The sequence below is a fragment of the Ascaphus truei genome, unplaced genomic scaffold (genome assembly GCF_040206685.1).
Source record: "Ascaphus truei isolate aAscTru1 unplaced genomic scaffold, aAscTru1.hap1 HAP1_SCAFFOLD_411, whole genome shotgun sequence".
NCBI classification, from domain to species: Eukaryota; Metazoa; Chordata; class Amphibia; order Anura; family Ascaphidae; genus Ascaphus; species Ascaphus truei.
In genome coordinates, this window is record NW_027456742.1 from 186030 (window position 1) to 207026 (window position 20997).

The following is a 20997-nucleotide window of genomic DNA, read 5'->3' on the forward strand; positions in this document are numbered from 1 at the left end:
CAATGTTAAACTATTTAGCCAATCGTCTAAATAATTACCTCCCTGTAGTAATATACCCTGATCAGGTTGGGTGTATCCAAAACCACCAGTATTCTGACAATGGTAGAAAGTCTATACATTTTATACATCACAATGTTTCTGAGATGCTTCCATCACTTCACACGGAGAAGGCCTTTGATCATATCAATTGGTCCTTCATGTTTAAAGTACTAAACGATTTCTTTTTCACCCTGTCTAAAAGGAGCTGAATCTCTGTATAGTTCTCCTGCAGTCATAAAAACTAGTAACACTATCTCAAGACCAATTAATATATGTAACAGAACACGCCAGGGTTGCCCTCTATCTCCCCTTATATTTGCCCTCTCCATTGAACCGCTTGCAGCAACTATAAGGAGGCACCCAGATATCAAAGGTTTAACTGTTAATGATTCAGAATATAAACTTTTTCTGTACACAGATGACATTCTGTTATATATTCCCTGCCTAGTAATTTCTCTAGAAAACAAAAATAGAGCGCAAAAAAGGAGTAAATTTAAAACCAATAAAATGCATATAAAAAAATAAACAAATCATACACTTACATATAAAATAAGATCATATGGATCCTCGCATCCCTCACACCCGAGTAGGCACAACCATACCCGGCTCGGGTCCCGGAAACCCAGGTCCCGCAATCCCCAGTCCTTGATGGAAAACACAATGTGGATCCAACTGCTAAGCTGTTAATGCAGTTGGAGTCGGCGTCCTTGTGGAAGGAGAGGGATGTCCGCGTCAAGACGTCCATCGTCATGGAGTCCGACGTCGCTGCGTGATGACCGAGCCTCTATTTTTGTTTTCTATCTCTTGGTCTACCCCGCCGATCACAGGAGGAAATCGAGCAGCAGAAGGACCACTACCTACTATTGGGACATTACTAGACATTGTTGGGGCGGCGCACACTGTATCTTTTTGTTCTGGTAATTTCCCTGTCTAATCCATCAGTAGAACTGGCTCAATTTTAGCCAATTTACAAATGATAAAACAAATTCCTCCAAAACAGAGATTGAGTTTCAATGTACTATCCCACACAATTCATCTTCTCAAAATAAATGTCTAATTGCAGGAGTCCTTAATTAAATGCTTATGTATCAAACTCAATAAAACGTAGAATAAATACTCTATGAGGCTAATTATTCCCAACCGCTCAGAAAAGAAAAAAGTTTATGAATGGATTGGTAGGATTAGAAGTATTAAAATGAATGTCCAACACAGACTTTTATACTTTTTACACCCACGATTTCAATACCGCACAACATGATGGAGGCATTTTAGATTTCAGTTTCATTTTAATTAGGCCGGAAAGAAACCCAGAATTAGTAAATTCCTACTAAAGTATCCAACCCTAGAGGGAGGACTAACTCTGTTTATGGGATAGAGAGCTGTATATTTGGCCTACCCACTGATCGGCCTTCTTTGACCCCTTTTCTATAATGGTATGTCTAATTCTGCCTTTAGTCTTTGGATCCCGGGATCTCATCCAAGTATGCAATTCTTTTCATCTAAAATTAGTACTACCTTTTCAGCATTCCCAAGAGCCACCATGGATTCAGAGAGCACTTTTTGAGTATCTGTAAATAGGGCATTTCATCTCTCCCCAAAGTGGAGTCGGGCTCTCTCTAGAAATCACTCAGCTAACGAAAACATCTGCCTGGCTGGACCTAACTCAAAGGTATTGATTTTGTCGATACATTGACTCCTATTAATTGATAACGAACGTTAAGCCTAGATTCATATTGGGAGAATTAGGGGAGACTATAGAGGATTAGGATGGAGTGCGAGTACATATATACACAGTATACATATTAAGCATTTAAACTGACTTATTTTTAAAGAGAATATATTTAAGAACATCATTTAAAACATTTTTTTATATAGGATTTTTTTGTAATATTTATAAGAAAATAAATTACTCTATTTGGAAAATCCTACATTGGTGGGTTTTTGATATATGTCAAATATATATTGCAAATATCAATGGATGGGAACTTTTCAAATGAAATCACTAGGAGAAGGAAGATGGGATGGAGCGCATTTGGAAGAAATAAAACAATCTTACACGGGGACCTTCCTCTGTGCCTCAAACATTTTGGACCAGTATATTCTGCTATTACGTACGGATGTGAAACTTGGACCCTAAATGTGCAGACAATTCAGAAGCTTCATGGAAAACAAAAAACAACTCCTGCGCTCCTACCAATTGGGCTAAAATATACTAGTGACTTTTTTTACATTTAGAACCTAAGTCTGTGTGATAAAAAGGAGCTATTTGGTTGCATCTTTTGTTCAAAACCCACAACCAACCTCCCAGCACCTTGTCTCACCCTAACCCACAACCAACCAAACTTCCAGCACCCAGTCTCACCCTAACCCACAACCAACCAAACTTCCAGCACCCAGTCTCACCCTAACCCACAACCAGCCTCACCCTGACCCACAAACATCCTCCCAGCGCCTTGTCTCACCCTGTCCATGGTGACTTCAGTCGTGCGGAGGCGCGCTGAGGGAAAGCGGGTGCTTTCCCTGGCCTTAGTTCGCGCGCCGACCGGGGGCGGGCCAGTGACGTTACGGAGCTGGTTCGTCCTCATTGGGCGAACCGCTCACGTGACCGGCCCTGCGCTCCCGTGAGCGCTCAAACGAAAAAATTAATGTCGGCTACACTTCCAGAAGCGCGCGCGAGCCCCTGCTAAAGCCGCTCTCATTGCGGCTGCAGGGGCTCACTGACAAGCGTCAGCGCGGGTCAGCGGATAAGCGCTGACCATGGACCCAGCATCTTCCCTCACAATGATGCTAGCCTTTAATCTCACGCAGGCAGTGTGTTTGCCATTGCAGCATTTGAATTTTTACATTTGATAATTGACATTAATAAAAATCTGTAGTCCTGTTTTGGATAATTCAGGCTGTGATCACTCTGCCAGCAATAGAACGTGCTCCGTTTATCCCTCACTTCACGATCATGTTGTAAATGATAAGATAACTGACGTTAGACCAGTGGTTTTCAATTTTTGGGAGGTTTAGGAACCCTATAATTATATTGTGAAACCCCAACCCTCTCTAATAGCGCGTCTGAGATCAGATGCATTGTAAGGAACAAAAACTCTAATAGCGTGTCTTAGATCAGATGCATTGTAAGGAACCCCAACCCTCTCTAATAGCGCGTCTGAGATCAGATGCATTGTAAGGAACCCCAACCTTCTCTAATAGCGCGTCTTAGATCAGATACATTGTAAGGAACCCCAACCCTCTCTAATAGCGCGTCTGAGATCAGATACATTGTAAGGAACCCCAACCCTCTCTAATAGCGAGCCTGAGATCAGATGCATTGTAAGGAACCCCAACTCTCTTTAATAGCGCGTCTGAGATCAGATACATTGTAAATTCTTCTGTATTTGGTACAATTTTCAAATGACCTGAAAATTGCAGGTCACCCTTTAGGGACGCCTGGGGAACCAAAGGGTTCCTAGGAACCCCTGTTGAATAGCACAGCGTTAGACAATAGGAGATAACTATACTCAAGAGCCAAGAAATTAGATTTTTTTTCTTTTCTTTATTAGTCACTGTTCATAATTTGTTTCAACCAAAAGACGATAATACACAGCAGTCTAAGTATCCCATGAAAATGTTTACATCCTGAATGCTCCCAAGAGACTTATTTTTACATATCTGCCTTTACATTTCAAAAATAAGTCTGCAATAATTAGCAGTTCATTTTCTGCGCCACTCGGATGGAATTTTAATAATTCTTTCCAATGAGGCTACCGGGGAGGGGGAACGGGAGGGAGGGGTGTTAAGAAGATTGTAACTTACAGTAACAGGGGTGGGAAAGACTTTACAGAAACAGAGTGAGGCATGGCAGAAGAAAGCCCCAAGCAGGAAATAAAAACATTGTACCAACAGGTACTAAAGAAAAAGTCTGCCCAATGCCCACAGGCAGGGAGCGAGCCAGGGCCCTCACCCGAGGAGCAGATCTTCTGCAACCTGCTGCTGCTTCCCTGCACCCGGGGGCTCTGCCTCCTTTTGTTCTGAGTTTAGGATCTGGCTTCTCATCTCACCTCCCCAATAAAGAGAAATCACGACAATGTCCATCTGTACGCCGCCAGAAAGCCGCTTCAAATCCTTTCTGGGCACACAGCAGAGGGAGTGGGCAGCTCATTCTCCACCAGAACCTCTCCCAATCATCTAGGCTTGGAAGCTGCAGCCTCATGTCTCTCCTGCAGAGGAATCTCACGTGGGACATGACACTTTAACCCCATACTGTCGGGCATTGTGAAACTATAGTAGGGGGTCAAGGAATCATTAGAAGGTGCAATTCATTCAAAGGTGTAGATTTGGACAGTAGTTACTGAACCCGCCTCAGATCGTTGTGCAGTTCAGCGCTTTAATCTTATGGTGTTTATTTGGGTAGCATTAATGTCACATTACCACACAGTCCAGCAAGATAAGGAAATCCAGTAATGCGGAGGCCCAGTCTAGTCTCCAGGAATCACGCCTCCTCCTCAGTATTGCATGTGATCTCGCTCTATCAATCCTTTAGCATCTGATGGCTCGGTGTCAGGCAGAGTAACTGGCGCACAGCTCCTCACTGATGGCAGTAACTGATAGAAACACACACGCACCTGTGTAGTATTAGGTGGGAGACGCACTTCACCTGCACATTAGCACAGGATTAGCCGGCTGCAGAGCCGGAGAAGTGTGAGGCCAGAAGAGGCTTTGTACATGCAAACTGGGTGGGGAGGGGGATCGAGGGAGAAACAGCTGCCCAAGGCTGAGGAGTTAACCATCAAACCTCATTGTAACAAATAAGGTTCTTCTCCACATCCAGAGACAGCAGGAGAGGAGCCTGACGGGCAGGTGCCTGCGAGTGAAAACGTAGCTGCAGGAATGTACAGAGGGAAATGAGACGGTAAGAACACACAGTCCCACGGGATCCACACATGGAAAACCACCTCTGCTTTCCGACATGGGGGAGGAGCAGTAGTAATGTCCTCGTCACAATGTTCCTCAGTTTTGTCTGCTCCCCCCCCACCCCCCAAGGCCCAAAGTGCAATCATTGGCAATCCAGGGGCAGAGGCTCCAGCCCCGGGTTCCTTCAGATGGGGTGGGTGGGGGCAGGGGGGTGAGTATGGAAACGGCTCCATCCTATTGCCAGGACTGAGGGGGGAAGTTGCTGACTTCTGCAAGGTCCTGCATGACGGAGCCCTTGTGATTATACGTCAGCTTGATCCGCATGCGCAGCTGTTGCTGCAGGGAATAAAAACAAAAACACGCTGCTCTGATAAAAGCGCTTCACAATTCCAGTATCGCATGTGGTACAAAAGGGCTGTGATTACATTGTAAGCTTATTGGCGCAGGGACTGTGGCCTGCAAAATCCTGTGTTTGGTGCCTGTGGCACAAGTCCTTGCCTGTACTCTAGGAGCCTCGTCTGCTACAGTGAATTGTAAAGTACTTTGTGCCATTGGGAGAAAAGTATTATATGAAATAGTCCTCTCTCAGCACACGGTGAGAGAGCGAGCATATGCGCAAAAGGGGGGAGCTGGGCAACCGGCTAGAGAGCGCGCGCATGCACAGGAGTAGGGAGCTCAGCACACAGCGAGAGAGAGTGCATGCACAATAGAGAAGTGACGGCAGGAAACAGTGAGGGCCACACTTACTTTCTGGGGGTTCAGCACTTTAATGACCTGTGTGATGGTCCCAGAGTTGAAGGCTGGAAGGACGTTGCTACTGGGGGAGAGGAGCTGCAGCTGGAACGTCTGAGACAAGATGAAGGATCAGAGCCTGTTAATCTTGATTAGATTTTCCCATGATCTATATACACACACACACACACACACACACACACACACACACACACACACACACACACACACACAGCATCCTGCCGCCAGCTACACACACGCTGTGCGTCCTGCCGCCAGCTACACACACACGCTGTGCGACCTGCCGCCAGCTACACACCCTGTGCGTACTGCCGCCAGCTAAACACACATAGTTCGTCCTGCCGCTAGACACAGACACATAGACAGACACACACACACTACCGCCAGCTACACACACGCTGTGCGGCCTGCCGCCAGTTACACACACGCTGTGCGTACTGCCGCCAGCTACACACACGCTGTGCGTACTGCCGCCAGCTACACACACGCTGTGCGTACTGCCGCTAGACACAGACACATAGACAGACACACACACTACCGCCAGCTACACATGACGCTGTGCATCCTGTCAGCTATATACATCATCCCCTTCCGAGACACTTCCCCATTCCTCCCTCTCCAGCTTTGTGCTGCGCCTGAATTTGTTGGGTTACCTTTGGTACTGCAGCCTGGAACACGAAGTCTGTCATGTCACTGTCCGTGCTGTTGGATGCCTGAGTCGTAATCACAGTCACGCTGGCGTTTGTGCCGGACCTCTCAAAGGTAAAGTCTATTTTCAGGCCATTCTTATTGTATGCAATGATGGGCGGAATCCCTGCAGACACACACAAAGTCAACGCAGATTCCTGATTGGCTGATCAGGAGCCCCTCCCCTCAGCTAAAATTATCTTCCCGTCAGTATTCATCTAACCTCTGTGTAGGAGGGACCGGAACTGACCTGAAAGATCGTTGAAGAGAGGCTGTGTAGAGAGTCCGTCCAACAGGAGCTGAGGTGCTGGTATCTGAGACACAGGTGCTGGAGCCCCTGATGCACAACACGTCATAAGAGGGGATACATTAATCAGGACTAACTTCAACCTATCAAAAGCCTACAGCTCTGCTCCTGCTGTAATACCAACCTCCCGTACTGCAACAGCAGAGCTCCCCCCCACCCTAGAGAGCCCCCCCCGCCTCCAGACAGCAGAGAGACCCCACCCAGTAGAGACCCATACACCTTCCCTCCAGCACCAGACATACCACTGAGGTTCAGGTCTCCCAGCAGGTCCAGGAGCTCCCCTCCCACAGAGGACAGCTTCGGAGGCGGCGCAGTGGGTATAACCAGCTGGATATCATTTCCTCCCAACAGATCCAACAAATCATTGGCCTGTGAGTGAGGGGACAAAGAGTCATGTAAGAAGCACAAAGGATTGGCTGACTGTGCCCTGTGTAGAAAGGCTCTATGACCGTTTCCCAGCTGTAGAGTTCTCCACTTCGATTCGCCCAGTGCTGCCTTCTCCACGACCCAGGCGAGAGCCGCCTCCTGGAATGAGGCTCGGGGGTGTTACCTGGCTGGCAGGCTGCTGGCTGGACAGAACTGGTTTGGTTTCCATCACTGCAGGTTCTGTCTCTCCGTTGATCTGTGCCAAGTCTGTTGGTCCATTTGTCATAGACTTCTCCATGATGGGCATTCTCTCCAGTAGTGCAGACCTATAACAAAAAGGCAAAAGCATGTTAGTTCCAAGGAGCAAGGCGAGCCTGAGAAGCCAAGCTGTAGATGAGCTGAGATCCCATCTTACCTCATGTGGTCGTACTTCTTAAAGAGCGCGTTATATTCCACAGCCCTCTGCTGCAGCTCCACATCAATGCTGCTGCCATAGATAGAAACCACTTTCTTGATGCGGCTGCAGAGAAGGAACACAACAGCACAGCTCAGGTGTAAGCTGCACAGATTGCAAGGAATCTATACACACCCCCTTTCCCACAGCCGGGCTACGGCACGGGAAGGAACGACCCCTCTCTTCCCCACCGTGGCTCTGGTACCTACTTAACAGTGTTGTTGAACCTGGTGGAGTTCTTCATGATGGCGGTAAGGGCGAAGCCGCGCGTGACGGACGTGGACATGTTGGAGACCAGAATACTCTCTAAAAGATCCAGGACCTCGTCCTCCGTGACCTGAGCTCAGACACAAGAGGTCACTGTGAGTCCCAGCCAGCTCACCCACATGCTGCCCTCCCCAGGAACGAACGTTACCTGGATAGGCTCCTCCTCCTCACACTGGCCTGACACCAGCAGGTCTCCGTATTCTCCTATACACCAGGAGCATACCTGCACCAGGGGTTGCTGCAGGAGACAGGAAAGGCGCGCCTCACAAAACAGAACCTCGAGTCGCGCAATGAGCCACGAATACCACACATGCCATACCCCCATGTAACAGGCAGTTTGTGAGCAGCGCCACCAGGTGGCCATGGTGAGCACTGCAAGGTTTCACACAGTAGATCAGGGCTGCTCAAAAGCAGGTGTGCACAACACGTGGGTCGTAGGCAAATTTGTGGGGGTCGCCGTGTCTCCCTCCCTGTCATCCCGGATAACGTCGTAGATGCCCAAATATTGTCATATCTATATTTTGGCATCTACCACATCATCCAGGCTGATTAGGGGGGAGGAGGGGAACAACGAGTGGCGGGGGCCCACGCAGAGCAGGGGGGGTGGGGGGGAGGAGTCACGGAGCAGGCAGGGGTGGAGGGGAGTCATGGAGCAGGGGTGAGGGGGAGTCACGGAGCAGGCAGGGGTGGAGGGGAGTCACGGAGCAGGCAGGGGTGGAGGGGAGTCACGGAGCAGGGGTGAGGGGGAGTCACGGAGACACAGACGCTTTAGTGGGGTCCCATTCAGAACCAGATACCCACGCAGTGTTAATCCTTATGTTTTGGGGGCCGTGCATGGGGGGGCTGCAGGGGAGGGAGGTGGCCGGGTGGCTTAAAAAAAAAAAAAGTTGCGCACCACTGCTCTAAAGGGGCCAATTTGGAAAACATTTGGGAGTAGAAGGGCCACAAGACACAGGTGAAAACGAGAGGTAACTCTCAACGCATCACTTCCTGGTAACACATTTTATAAATAACAAGATTGTAATGTCATTTTATATTTCAACCAATTGCAAGTATTTGTAACACCTGCACCATACACATTTATATGGACAGTAACTCACAGGCGAGCGTCACTGGGAAACGCTGCGCTGAGCTGCCAAAGCGACCGCTATGAAATGAGCCGGCGCAGAGCGTCCAAGGGCCACATCAGGGCCCGTCACGGGCTGCACTTGGCCCACAGCTGGTGATCCCTGCAGTAGATTGTAACCCTCACAGGTAGAAAGAGCTGGGAAGGGAAACTCCTATCGCTTCACCTGCTCTACGTGCAGGTTACCTGCGAGATATCATCCGCAATGGCCTTGTACAGCTTCTGCACGGTGTATTCGTGCATCTCGGAGCTGTTGGTGATCAGCTGGATGAGGTTAGGAACGGCATCGTCTCGTACATAACTGCCAGCCTGGAAGAGGAGCATAGAAGACTGAACCATAGAGAGAGAAAGTGAGAGAGGGGAGCACGAGGACAGGAGCCAGGGATAGAGAGGGGAGAGGGGGGCATGAGTGAACCAGGGAGAGGGGGGACAGGAGACAGCCATGGAAAGACAGAGGGGAGGGGGGGGGGACTGGACACCGCTATGGAGAGACAGAGGGGACACGGGAGACAGATGGAGAGACAGCGAGAGAGAGCTCGGGGGAGGGGGGGCGGAGGAGCACAGGAGACAGCCATGGAGAGACAGAGAAAGCGCAAGAAAGGGGGGGGAGAGGCGCACAGGACAGGAGAGAGAGAGTGCTGTAAGAAACTGTGGCAGACTTTTGTAAAGTAGGCATTGTCCATTTCCAACAGCATGTATCAGATTCCTGCTACGTACTACATGCCTTTTGGTATAGCAAGTTCAAAGAAGGAAATAACCTACAGTATATGTATGATGTCATGACGGGAAGGGAGCTTACTACGCTGACATCTGACAACCAAATGAGGAATACGTGGGTTGGGTAGCCTGCCAAACTGGGGTATAAAAGTCCTAATCAAACACAAGAAAACAGTCTGCAGGTAATATATTATTCTGTAAGCTGTTGCTATGGTAATAATATTATTATGGATTACCATTCAGTGTTTATAGCAATACATGAACAGCGGATTATATCTAGAGGAGGTGTATTTTAATTCAGTTTGCTTTTGTTTAACCCACTTTGGAGCCTCCTGTAACCTGCGCATTTTACTTGGGGCTCTGGGCGTATTTCTAACAGCGCAAGAAGATGGGGGGGGAGGGCGGGGGGAAGAGACTGACCAGTAGAGCCAGTGCACAAAACAGGGAACGTGCCATAGAGAGAGATGGGGGGGGGGGGGGAAGAGAGGGGGAAGGGTTAGCTGCGGTGTGGGATCGTGTCCAGGCACTTACCGTGGTGAGGACTCTCATAATAGTGTCTATGTGCCATCGCTTTGAGGGGGCGTACCTAGCAGAAACCACACAGGTGAGAGGTCAGCCAGCGCAGAGTGCACCACATGTGAGCATGGGGGGAAGGGGAGAGACAGGCAGGTACCTGTGTGAGACGTCAGCCCTCGCAGAGCATACCACATGTGAGCATGGGGGGAGGGGGAGAGACAGGCAGGTACCTGTGTGAGATGTCAGCCCTCGCAGAGCATACCACATGTGAGCATGGGGGGAGGGGGAGAGACAGGCAGGTACCTGTGTGAGATGTCAGCCCTCGCAGAGCATACCACATGTGAGAATGGGGGGAGGGGGAGAGACAGGCAGGTACCTGTGTGAGATGTCAGCCCTCGCAGAGCATACCACATGTGAGCATGGGGGGAGGGGGAGAGACAGGCAGGTACCTGTGTGAGACGTCAGCCCTCGCAGAGCATACCACATGTGAGCATGGGGGGAGGGGGAGAGACAGGCAGGTACCTGTGCGAGATGTCAGCCCTCGCAGAGCATACCACATGTGAGCATGGGGGGAGGGGGAGAGACAGGCAGGTACCTGTGCGAGATGTCAGCCCTCGCAGAGCATACCACATGTGAGCATGGGGGGAGGGGGAGAGACAGGCAGGTACCTGTGCGAGATGTCAGCCCTCGCAGAGCATACCACATGTGAGCATGGGGAGGGGGGGGGGGGGGGAGGGGAGTAGGGGCTGGCCGGCAGGCACATGTGCGAGAGGTGAGGATGGATGCATTTTCCTCAAAAGGTTAATCTGTGGGTGCGTGGGAGTACAAGGGGGGTGCGCGGACAGTGGAATGGTGGGTGCACGGGTAGCACGAGCAAAGGGGAGCGCTATGCCGCAGTAAGCCATGTCTTACTTCTCTGCCGCTAGGAAGATGCCCGAGGCACAGTCCGATTTGAATTCCGGCTCGCAGGAGTCCAGGAAGTAGAGTAGCTCCTTCATCATGCCACGGATGTTGTTGCCATTCACCAAAGCAAAGCTCAGCTCCATAGCACGCCTAACAGAGCACCGGGTCAGACACTGCATGCACAGAGAGGCTACAGCATCTACATGTATGTGGCCCACCCTGGAACGTGCAGGCTCGCTGACAGGAGCTGCTCTCAGTACGACCGGTTGGGACGTTGTCAGTTGTCTGAGAATCAGCATCGTCTAAAGACTCTGCCGATGGATCACTCAATCATCATCATCCAACAGACCCAACATCTCCGTACCACCCCACAGCCTGCAGCCCTGACCTCCTGCATCCCATCTCTGTACCGCCCAAAACATTGCAGCCCTGACCTCCTGCATCCCATCTCTGTACCGCCCCAAACATTGCAGCCCTGACCTCCTGCATCCCATCTCTGTACCGCCCCACACCCGACCACCTGCATCCCATCTCCGTACCGCCCCAAACATTGCAGCCCTGACCTCCTGCATCCCATCTCCGTACCGCCCCACACCCTGCAGCCCTGACCTCCTGCATCCCATCTCCGTACCGCCCCACACGCTGCAGCCCTGACCTCCTGCATCCCATCTCCGTACCGCCCCACACCCTGCAGCCCTGACCTCCTGCATCCCATCTCCGTACCGCCCCACACCCTGCAGCCCTGACCTCCTGCATCCCATCTCCGAACCGCCCCACACCCTGCAGCCCTGACCTCCTGCATCCCATCTCCGTACCGCCCCACACGCTGCAGCCCTGACCTCCTGCATCCCATCTCCGAACCGCCCCACACCCTGCAGCCCTGACCTCCTGCATCTCTGTACCGCCCCACACTCTGCAGCCCTGACCTCCTGCATCCCATCTCTGTACCGCCCCACACCCTGCAGCCCTGACCTCCTGCATCCCATCTCTGTACCGCCCCACACCCTGCAGCCCTGACCTCCTGCATCCCATCTCCATACCGCCCCACACGCTGCAGCCCTGACCTCCTGCATCCCATCTCTGTACCGCCCCACACCCTGCAGCCGACCTCCTGCATCACATCTCCTTACCACCCCACACGCTGCAGCCCTGACCTCCTGCATCCCATCTCCGAACCGCCCCACACCCTGCAGCCCTGACCTCCTGCATCCCATCTCCGTACCGCCCCACACCCTGCAGCCCTGACCTCCTGCATCCCATCTCCGTACCGCCCCACACCCTGCAGCCCTGACCTCCTGCATCCCATCTCCGTACCGCCCCACACCCTGCAGCCCTGACCTCCTGCATCCCATCTCTGTACCGCCCCACATGCTGCAGCCCTGACCTCCTGCATCCCATCTCCGTACCGCCCCAAACACTGCAGCCCTGACCTCCTGCATCCCATCTCCGTACCGCCCCACACCCTGCAGCCCTGACCTCCTGCATCCCATCTCTGTACCGCCCCACACCCTGCAGCCCTGACCTCCTGCATCCCATCTCCGTACCGCCCCACACCCTGCAGCCCTGACCTCCTGCATCCCATCTCTGTACCGCCCCACACCCTGCAGCCCTGACCTCCTGCATCACATCTCCTAACTGCCCCACACCCTGCAGCCCTGACCTCCTGCATCACATCTCCTTACCACCCCACATGCTGCAGCCCTGTCCTCCTGCATTACATTCAATGGAGCCCACAGACAGGAAAGATAACTGTACTATGTGGCCTCCTGCGGGTGAGCCCTTCTCTTACCGTTTAATAGAGACGTCCAGGTCCTTCAGACAATCCACGATGGTGCTGCGGTGTCTCTGCACTGCGTTGTGGTCCGTCTGTACTGTCTTTAACAGGGAAGTCAGAGCCACATATCTGAGACAGAAGGTATCCCAATTGCATTATGGGGGCTATCACCTTTCCCACAGACACAGCTGCCCATTACAAAACACACCCACCCACACCTGCCCATTATAACACTACTGTACATCCCCAGCAGAAAGAACCATTTCAATTCACCCTATCCCCTCCATTCACCCACAAACACAACACAGGAGAAGATCCAGAGTGAGAACTCACCGGATATTCTTGTCATTATTCAATAAGAATCGTCCCAGGATATTAATGGCCAAAACCTAAAGAGAGAAAAAGAGAGGAGAGGGTGTGAATGAACAGTGGGGGAGGGAACGATGCAGCTTGAAGTTGGGGGACGGTGGGATAGGGATGGTGGGCGGGTAGGGAGGGACGCCACACCGGGTTGGGGGAAGATTGCACAGAGTGGGGGTAAGCAGGGACAGATGGGTGATGCTCTGGCAGGCATGTTGAGTGCACAGATTTAGGGCTCCTCCTGTGACACACACCCGCAGGCCGCTCTCCGACTTTATGTCCATGATCGTTAGAACGGTCTCGTACAGTATTGCGTTGCCCACATTTTTACTGGTCTCTGTGTTGGTTGCAACCTAAAAGTGACAGTAACAAAAAGGAGCATCATGTGACCATGCGGACTCACTCAGGACACCGCACGGGCCTCCCAACACCTACTATTCATCCACTGCAGATCCTGCCTTAAAGTGACCATACTCTTACAAACTAAAAGTCATGCAGACATCCACACACGTACAACACCAACACACCTACCGAACGCCACACGCACCCCCTCCTCTCTATGCCTCACACATACACCCTCGCTTGCTGTATCCATTGCTAACAAACTGCTGCTCACTCACCTGTGCCAAGATGTCATTCATGGCTTCACTTGAGTCGTCGTCATTTCTGCCAAGAATCCGGAGAAGCCGCAGTATCCGAACCTGCAGAAAGAGAACGGTGAGAAAGCAGCCGTCTGTGTGGGGGGTTTAAGCCAGGCCCCCCACAAACCCTGTCTCCCATCGCACTGCACCCAGAACCGCTCAAACCACAGCCAGCTCAAGCCTCACACCCCACATGGTCCCCAATGTCTCATTGCTTTACCTGCAGGAAGGGATCACTGATCCCAGACACGTCATGCTCCGGAGAATACCCAGACATGATGAGATTCTTAAGGATGCGAACTAACTGAGGGACAAGCTGTGAAAAGAGCAGAGAATGAAGAGCCGGCAGCGCGAGCCCAGGGAGAGATCAGTGCACAGATATACATACAGGGCACCAAGTACGGACATGTGGCTCACTCTTAAGCGCATACACCAAATACTGCCACCACAACACAAACCAGACCAACACACATGGCAGACAGAGGAGGGTTCGGAGACGGGATTGTAGTGTGTGCAGGCCAAGGCAGGGCCTCGAGCCAGCCCTCGCCAATCTTCACGGCTGAAAGAGGAAAGTGCTGAAACATACTGCACAATGCATATCTTTACACAGCACTGAGCTGCAAACCAGCAAGGAAGGGGTTAAATGAGAACAGAAGTGGTGTGTGTTAGGCTGAAAGTCGCACGGCTGTGACGAGGGTCAGAGGACAGCAGGGAGGAGGAAGTAACGCAGGAGAAGTAAGGAGGGTTCTTACCTTTTCATTCTAACATTCAGCAGGATCCCAAGCAGACAGAGGATGAAAAGACAGGAAGCAGGCGTTAGGGAGAGCGATCTGCAGAGCACACGCAGAGCTACTCTGACATGAACTGCTCTGCGGGCCTCATCGTATTACGGACCTCAGAGGCAGTTCTGCTACTTGCACACCCAGAGCTGCTGTAACATCCCCCACACATCAGCAGAGGGAGTATGATTACACATCAGTCACAACTATCACAATATGCTTTCTAAATCAATGACCATAAACTATCTGATCTCCCTCTCACCAGGTGCAAGCAGCCGCCCCCAGCGCCATGCTTAACTCTTCCTGTGCTGGAGAGGTCTACAAGACACGTGTCGAGTCCACTACAGTATTGAAGGAGTTTTGCAGTTATAGCACTACACACTACCCCAAAATCTCCTGGTACTCTGACTAAGACAAAGGTAGACAGTGAGGTTGGCTTAGGTAGAGGAGAGTGAGCACACAATTCCAGTCGCACACCAAGATCAGACGTAGAAATGGGTTTCCTACCTTCCTGAAGTGCAGCAGCATGTCCGGGCTCCTCTCACACATCTCTGTGAGGAGCACAACCGAGGTGTGAAGAACACCTGCGCAGCAAAGCAAACAAGAACACGTCACTGACAGGAGCTGCTCTCAGTGTGACCGGATCGGGACGTTGTCAGTTGTCTGAGAATCAGCATCGTCTAAAGACTCTGCCGATGGATCACTCAATCATCATCATCCAACAGACCCAACATCTCCGTACCACCCAACACCCTGCAGCCCTGACCTCCTGCATCCCATCTCTGTACCGCCCCACACCCTGCAGCCCTGACCTCCTGCATCCCATCTCTGTACCGCCCCACACCCTGCAGCCCTCACCTCCTGCATCCCATCTCTGTACCACCCCACACACTGCAGCCCTGACCTCCTGCATCCCATCTCCGTACCGCCCCACACCCTGCAGCCCTGACCTCCTGCATCCCATCTCTGTACCGCCCCACACCCTGCAGCCCTGACCTCCTGCATCCCAGCTCCGTACCGCCCCACACCCTGCAGCCCTGACCTCCTGCATCCCATCTCCGTACCGCCCCACACGCTGCAGCGCAACACGTCTTAATCACTTACCATGGTTTTTCTCATTCAGCAGGTTTTTTGTGGCCGGTAAGAACATTTCCATGAGCTCTGGGACCTTTCTGATAACGTGAACAGCGCACAGCGCAGCCTAAGTCACACACAGAGGGAGAATCGCCTAACATTAATGTAAAGGCAAACCCCATATCTACTACACCACCTACAGAGCCATCCCCATATAGAGGTATACATTTCTTAGCGTTATTTATCGTTCCCAGAGTCCCTTCATGGCAGTACACACGATGAGGTTTATCCCCCTCTTTCCTGCGCTGTAATATCGTCTTTGCCAAAGAGTTTAAAGGGCTCTTCTCCCACCAGAGATCCCAGTCATATGTTCAGCAAAGCTGCAAAGACTCTCCTCAAACTATCACATCATTAAGTACAACTAGCGTCCTCAAACAAAAAATAAACAAACTTAACTCTTCGGGCGGAAAAGACTGTGTACAGCCATGGAAGGACTCGGAGAAAGATAAACAACGGCAAGAAATGTATACCTTTCTCCATCGTCCCCCATGACCATACACACGATGGGGGTGTACCAAAGTAATCCCCATCAAGGGTGGGAAGAGTCTGGAATGATGCTGTGCAAAAACTTTCTTCCAAATCTAGCCTCAGGATGCCGAGACATCCAACTTATAATGCCTAATAAAAGTATTCTGTGAGGACCCTGTAGCAGCTTTACATAGGTCTTCTGATGAGGCGAGGGACTTATTGGCCCTGGTAGAATGGGCCTTAATCACTAATGGACAATCCAGGTGACTAAGCTTATAAATAATCCTCTTCGATACATAGCTTGATCCATGTAGCAATGGAAGAGATACAGAGGCAGGGCGGTCTTGTCTATTACCGGAAAGAAGTACAAACAGCCGGTCTGAACGCCTAGAAGGTGGTGATTTAACAACATAATGAGACACGGCTCTGACCGACACACCACACACACCACACACACACACCCCACACACACACCCCACACACACACCACACACACACACCACACACACCACACACACACCACACACACACCACACACACACCACACACACACCACACACACACACACACACACACACCTTCGGGTTTTGGACAAAAACAAAGGGACAATGTCTTGGTTCATGAGAAAGGCTGAGGCTACTTTAGGGCGGAACGGAGGTACAGGTCGCATCACAATTTTATTCACCAAAGCAAAGCTCGGCACCATAGCACGCCGAAGGATAGCTCCTCGGTGGTGACGGACACGCTCGCCGCACACCACTCACTCACCTTAATAGTGTAGAAAAAATGGCACAAGGCCAAAAAGCACCGCACCACAAAAACCAGAAGAGGGTAAATATAAAGAAGACTATTTAATCCATAACAACGGAAGGTCACACTGACATGTTTCACTCGGGGGAACTTTATCAAAGTGTGGACACTTTATGCTTCCTTACCCTGCATGGCGCACGCCTGCACCGGATGGATATTCATTGGAAACTACCTGTGAGTACAATCTCATTTATATTGGATGTTCCTGAAAATCTGGAGGTCTTTATATGTACTGGGACACATATAGTATGACTCATCCTTCCTCTAGATAGAGTGAGAGTCTAGTTCAGTACTATCCTCCTACAAGACGCACATATGCTATGCCTCGTGAACTTGCACAGGGTCAGGTCTTTTAAAAACATTATTAATGTCTCATTATTGAAGGACTTATCATTTTGCTTTAAAAAGCGAAGGACTCTTCATTAAAGCTCCGCTTCCTATGAGCCCCAGTCACCCCTCACAGGATAACTGCACCTTAATAGTGGCACGCCCCAGTGTCTTCTTGCGTGTTGGCTCACGCAGTGCGGTGGCGCGTCAGCCAGCAGAGGTTACAACACGATTGTGTTCCTGTGTGGCAATGCGGTCACGTGGTGCGCTGGGAGCCAATATGAGGGTAGATAGCTCGGACCAATAGGAGCACAGCTACTGTTGACCAATGGTCGCGCGCCCCTGCCCCCCCCCACCTCATTGCTCCCTAGAAACCGCAGTTTTAAGTTTTGCACGCGCCGCCATGATGCCAGGCGTGCATGCAGAAGCCTCCACAGGGGACTTAGCCAAACAGAGCACCGGGTCAGACACTGCATGCACAGAGAGGCTACCGCATCTACATGTATGTGGCCCACCCAACATGCAGGCTCGCTGAGAGGAGCTGCTCACAGTGTGACCGGATCGGGACGTTGTCAGTAGTCTGAGAATCAGCATCGTCTAAAGACTCTGCCGATGGATCACTCAACAATCATCATCCAACAGACCCAACATCTCCATACCGCCTCACACCCTGCAGCCCTGACCTCCTGCATCCCATCTCCGTACCGCCCCACACACTGCAGCCCTGACCTCCTGCATCCCATCTCAGTACCGCCCCACACCCTGCATCCCATCTCTGAACCGCCCCACACCCTGCAGCCCTGACCTCCTGCATCCCATCTCCGTACCGCCCCACACCCTGCAGCCCTGACCTCCTGCATTGCATCTCCTAACTGCCCCACACGCTGCAGCCCTGACCTCCTGCATCCCATCTCCGTACCGCCCCACACCCTGCAGCCCTGACCTCCTGCATCCCATCTCCGTACCGCCCCACACGCTGCAGCCCTGACCTCCTGCATCCCTTCTCTGTACCGCCCCACACGCTGCAGCCCTGACCTCCTGCATCCCATCTCCGAACCGCCCCACACGCTGCAGCCCTGACCTCCTGCATCCCATCTCCGTACCGCCCCACACGCTGCAGCCCTGACCTCCTGCATCCCATCTCCGTACCGCCCCACACGCTGCAGCCCTGACCTCCTGCATCCCATCTCCGTACCGCCCCACACGCTGCAGCCCTGACCTCCTGCATCCCATCTCCGTGGTTGATGGTATACGCGTGCTTTGCAGATGAACCAGATTGCTGGGTAAGTTTTCAACATCTTGTTTTTCCCAGCCGAGAGAAACGTCTACACACTCAGGTAGGAAAACCCTGACTGGGGATGTCTTTAAAACTCTCTGGCAAAGGCGGTCCTATTACGCAGAAAGGAGGGGGATAAACCCCATCATGTGAACTGCTATGGCGGACCACATGCACATATACATAACATCCCCCCACATATAACATCACCTTCACCTCCCCCTCACTTTATTAACATACCGATCTAGCAGATCTTAGCGGTTATTAATGAAAGATTACGCTTCGTTTCCACTCCTCTCCTGTAATGCCTTGCTGTCGTTTGTCCCTTCTTCCCCACCTTACTCTCTCCCCTCTCTTTGCACCTCTCTGTGCACAGTACACTTATTCCTCTCCTATTCATCTCATCTGTCTCCTCCTCTACTTGCTGTCTCTCCGTTTCCTCTTCCTACTCACATTGCTGTCTCTCCTCCTTTCTCTTTGCACACCTTCCTCGACGAGGCATTCCAGTTATTGTAGATAGATAGACACACATACACTTTACCTTTTTCCGCAGGTAGGAATTTGACGTCTTCAGCAGTTTCTCCACCTCCCCTGCCAGATCCCTGCACATCTCGGAAGATCCCATGCAGCCCAGAGTGCAGAGAGCCAGGCCCTGCACATACTGTGTGCTGTGATTCAGGTCACTACGAGAGAGGTCAGAGGTCAGAGCCAGGCCCTGCACATACTGTGTGCTGTGATTCAGGTCACTACGAGAGGTCAGAGGTCAGAGCCCGGCCCATATTGGGTGCTGTGATTCAGGTCACTAAGAGAGCTCAGCGGTAGGCCATGTACATACTGGGTGCACACACTTACTTCTTGATGCAATTGGTCATCAGCAGATGTACATCTTGTCTCTCGTCCAGCAAAAGCATCGCACCCAGGTACCCTATCCGCTTATCTGTGAACTTCTGCGAGGCGATGAGCTTCAGGCACTCCAACTGCACGGCGGACATGAAACAGGGAGCGACAAATTGAACCGTCATGGACACGCCTGACGTGAGCGCGAGGGGCTTTAACATGTCATTCCCCCAGCTGCAATCCCCCCAAAATCTATAACAAAATCATAAACTGTTCGTTTATAGCAGGGGTGGGCAACTTCAATCCTCAAGGGCCACCAAAAGGTCAGGTTTTAAGGGTATCCCTGCTTCAGCACAGGTGGCTCGGTTGTTGAAGTTGTTGACTGATCCACTGGTGCTGAAGCAGGGATATCCTGAACACCTGACCTGTTGTTGGCCCTTGAGGACTGGAGTTGCCCAGCCCTGCTTTACATTGTACAAATATCGTCTTCCCATCTGTTTATTAGGTTACGTGCACCAGCTGTTACCATGGCGACGATTGTTGCTTTAACGTGCCCCTGATAGCGGCCATTTTTCATTTCCATGGGAAGCAAATTTGCAGCAAAGCAACCACAGAAATGGAAAGTAGCAGCAGAGAAATGTGCAGAAGATAAAGGGCTTCACAATGGTAACAATGCGGGAGGGCTTGGGGACATCTCAGACGGGAACCAGCTTGGGGGCCGGGGCAGAGCAGGCGAGCGGTACCCACCTGGCCGAAGTGAGCAGGGTAGCCTAGCATGTGCATGTACAGCAGCTTGGGGGCCGGGGCAGAGCAGGCGAGCGGTACCCACCTGGCCGAAGTGAGCAGGGTAGCCTAGCATGTGCATGTACAGCAGCTTGGGGGCCGGGGCAGAGCAGGAGAGCGGTACCCACCTGGCCGAAGTGAGCAGGGTAGCCTAGCATGTGTATGTACAGCAGCTTGGGGGTCGGGGCAGAGCAGGCGAGCGGTACCCACCTGGCCGAAGTGAGCAGGGTAGCCTAGCATGTGCATGTACAGCAGCTTGGGGGTCGGGGCAGAGCAGGCGAGCGGTACCCACCTGGCCGAAGTGAGCGGGGTAGCCTAGCATGTGCATGTACAGCAGCTTGGGGGCCGGGGCAGAGCAGGCGAGCGGTACCCACCTGGCCGAAGTGAGCAGGGTAGCCTAGCATGTGCATGTACAGCAGCTTGGGGGTCGGGGCAGAGCAGGCGAGCGGTACCCACCTGGCCGAAGTGAGCAGGGTAGCCTAGCATGTGCATGTACAGCAGCTTGGGGGCCGGGGCAGAGCAGGCGAGCGGTACCCACCTGGCCGAAGTGAGCAGGGTAGCCTAGCATGTGCATGTACAGCAGCTTGGCCACGTTGCGGCAGCGGTACGTGTTATCCTCCTCGCGGAACGACGAGCGGATGGCTGCACATTCCTTCTGGATCATCTCGCGCTCCTCCGCCTGGGTGCGAGCCGTCCGGATCGTGCGGATCAACTCCCGCAGTCTGATGGGAGCCGGCATTCTCTGCACAGGACAGAGCCGTGAGCACAGAC

The 20997-nt window shown here is 52.0% G+C and overlaps 1 protein-coding gene and 3 non-coding genes across 11 annotated transcripts; all 4 read right to left on the reverse strand.

Moving 5' to 3' along the window:
• Window positions 1-3563: 3563 nt before the first annotated feature.
• AP1G1 (adaptor related protein complex 1 subunit gamma 1) lies at window positions 3564-20997 on the reverse strand. Of its 8 annotated transcripts, none has more exons than XM_075583900.1 (22): window positions 20765-20997; window positions 19459-19583; window positions 19148-19289; window positions 15696-15792; window positions 15099-15175; window positions 14033-14128; window positions 13792-13872; window positions 13426-13524; window positions 13145-13200; window positions 12827-12940; window positions 11047-11187; window positions 10150-10204; window positions 9088-9210; window positions 7924-8013; window positions 7718-7845; window positions 7470-7574; window positions 7239-7380; window positions 6931-7057; window positions 6632-6718; window positions 6348-6508; window positions 5689-5787; window positions 3564-5277 (listed from the first exon to the last, which is right to left on the reverse strand). In XM_075583900.1, the coding sequence occupies exons 1-22, from the start codon at window positions 20963-20965 to the stop codon at window positions 5176-5178; spliced, it is 2448 nt and encodes an 815-aa protein (XP_075440015.1). In that variant the 5' UTR covers window positions 20966-20997; the 3' UTR covers window positions 3564-5175. The 8 variants fall into 8 exon arrangements, with proteins under 8 accessions (XP_075440015.1, XP_075440014.1, XP_075440013.1 ...); XM_075583899.1 differs by having other exon boundaries at window positions 9088-9231; XM_075583898.1 differs by having other exon boundaries at window positions 19148-19352.
• Window positions 11305-11389, reverse strand: LOC142483996 (small nucleolar RNA SNORD71). The gene has a single exon (XR_012797524.1). It is a non-coding gene; the product is annotated as a small nucleolar RNA SNORD71 (small nucleolar RNA).
• Window positions 15237-15321, reverse strand: LOC142483998 (small nucleolar RNA SNORD71). Its single transcript, XR_012797526.1, has one exon. It is a non-coding gene; the product is annotated as a small nucleolar RNA SNORD71 (small nucleolar RNA).
• Window positions 17893-17977, reverse strand: LOC142483997 (small nucleolar RNA SNORD71). Its single transcript, XR_012797525.1, has one exon. It is a non-coding gene; the product is annotated as a small nucleolar RNA SNORD71 (small nucleolar RNA).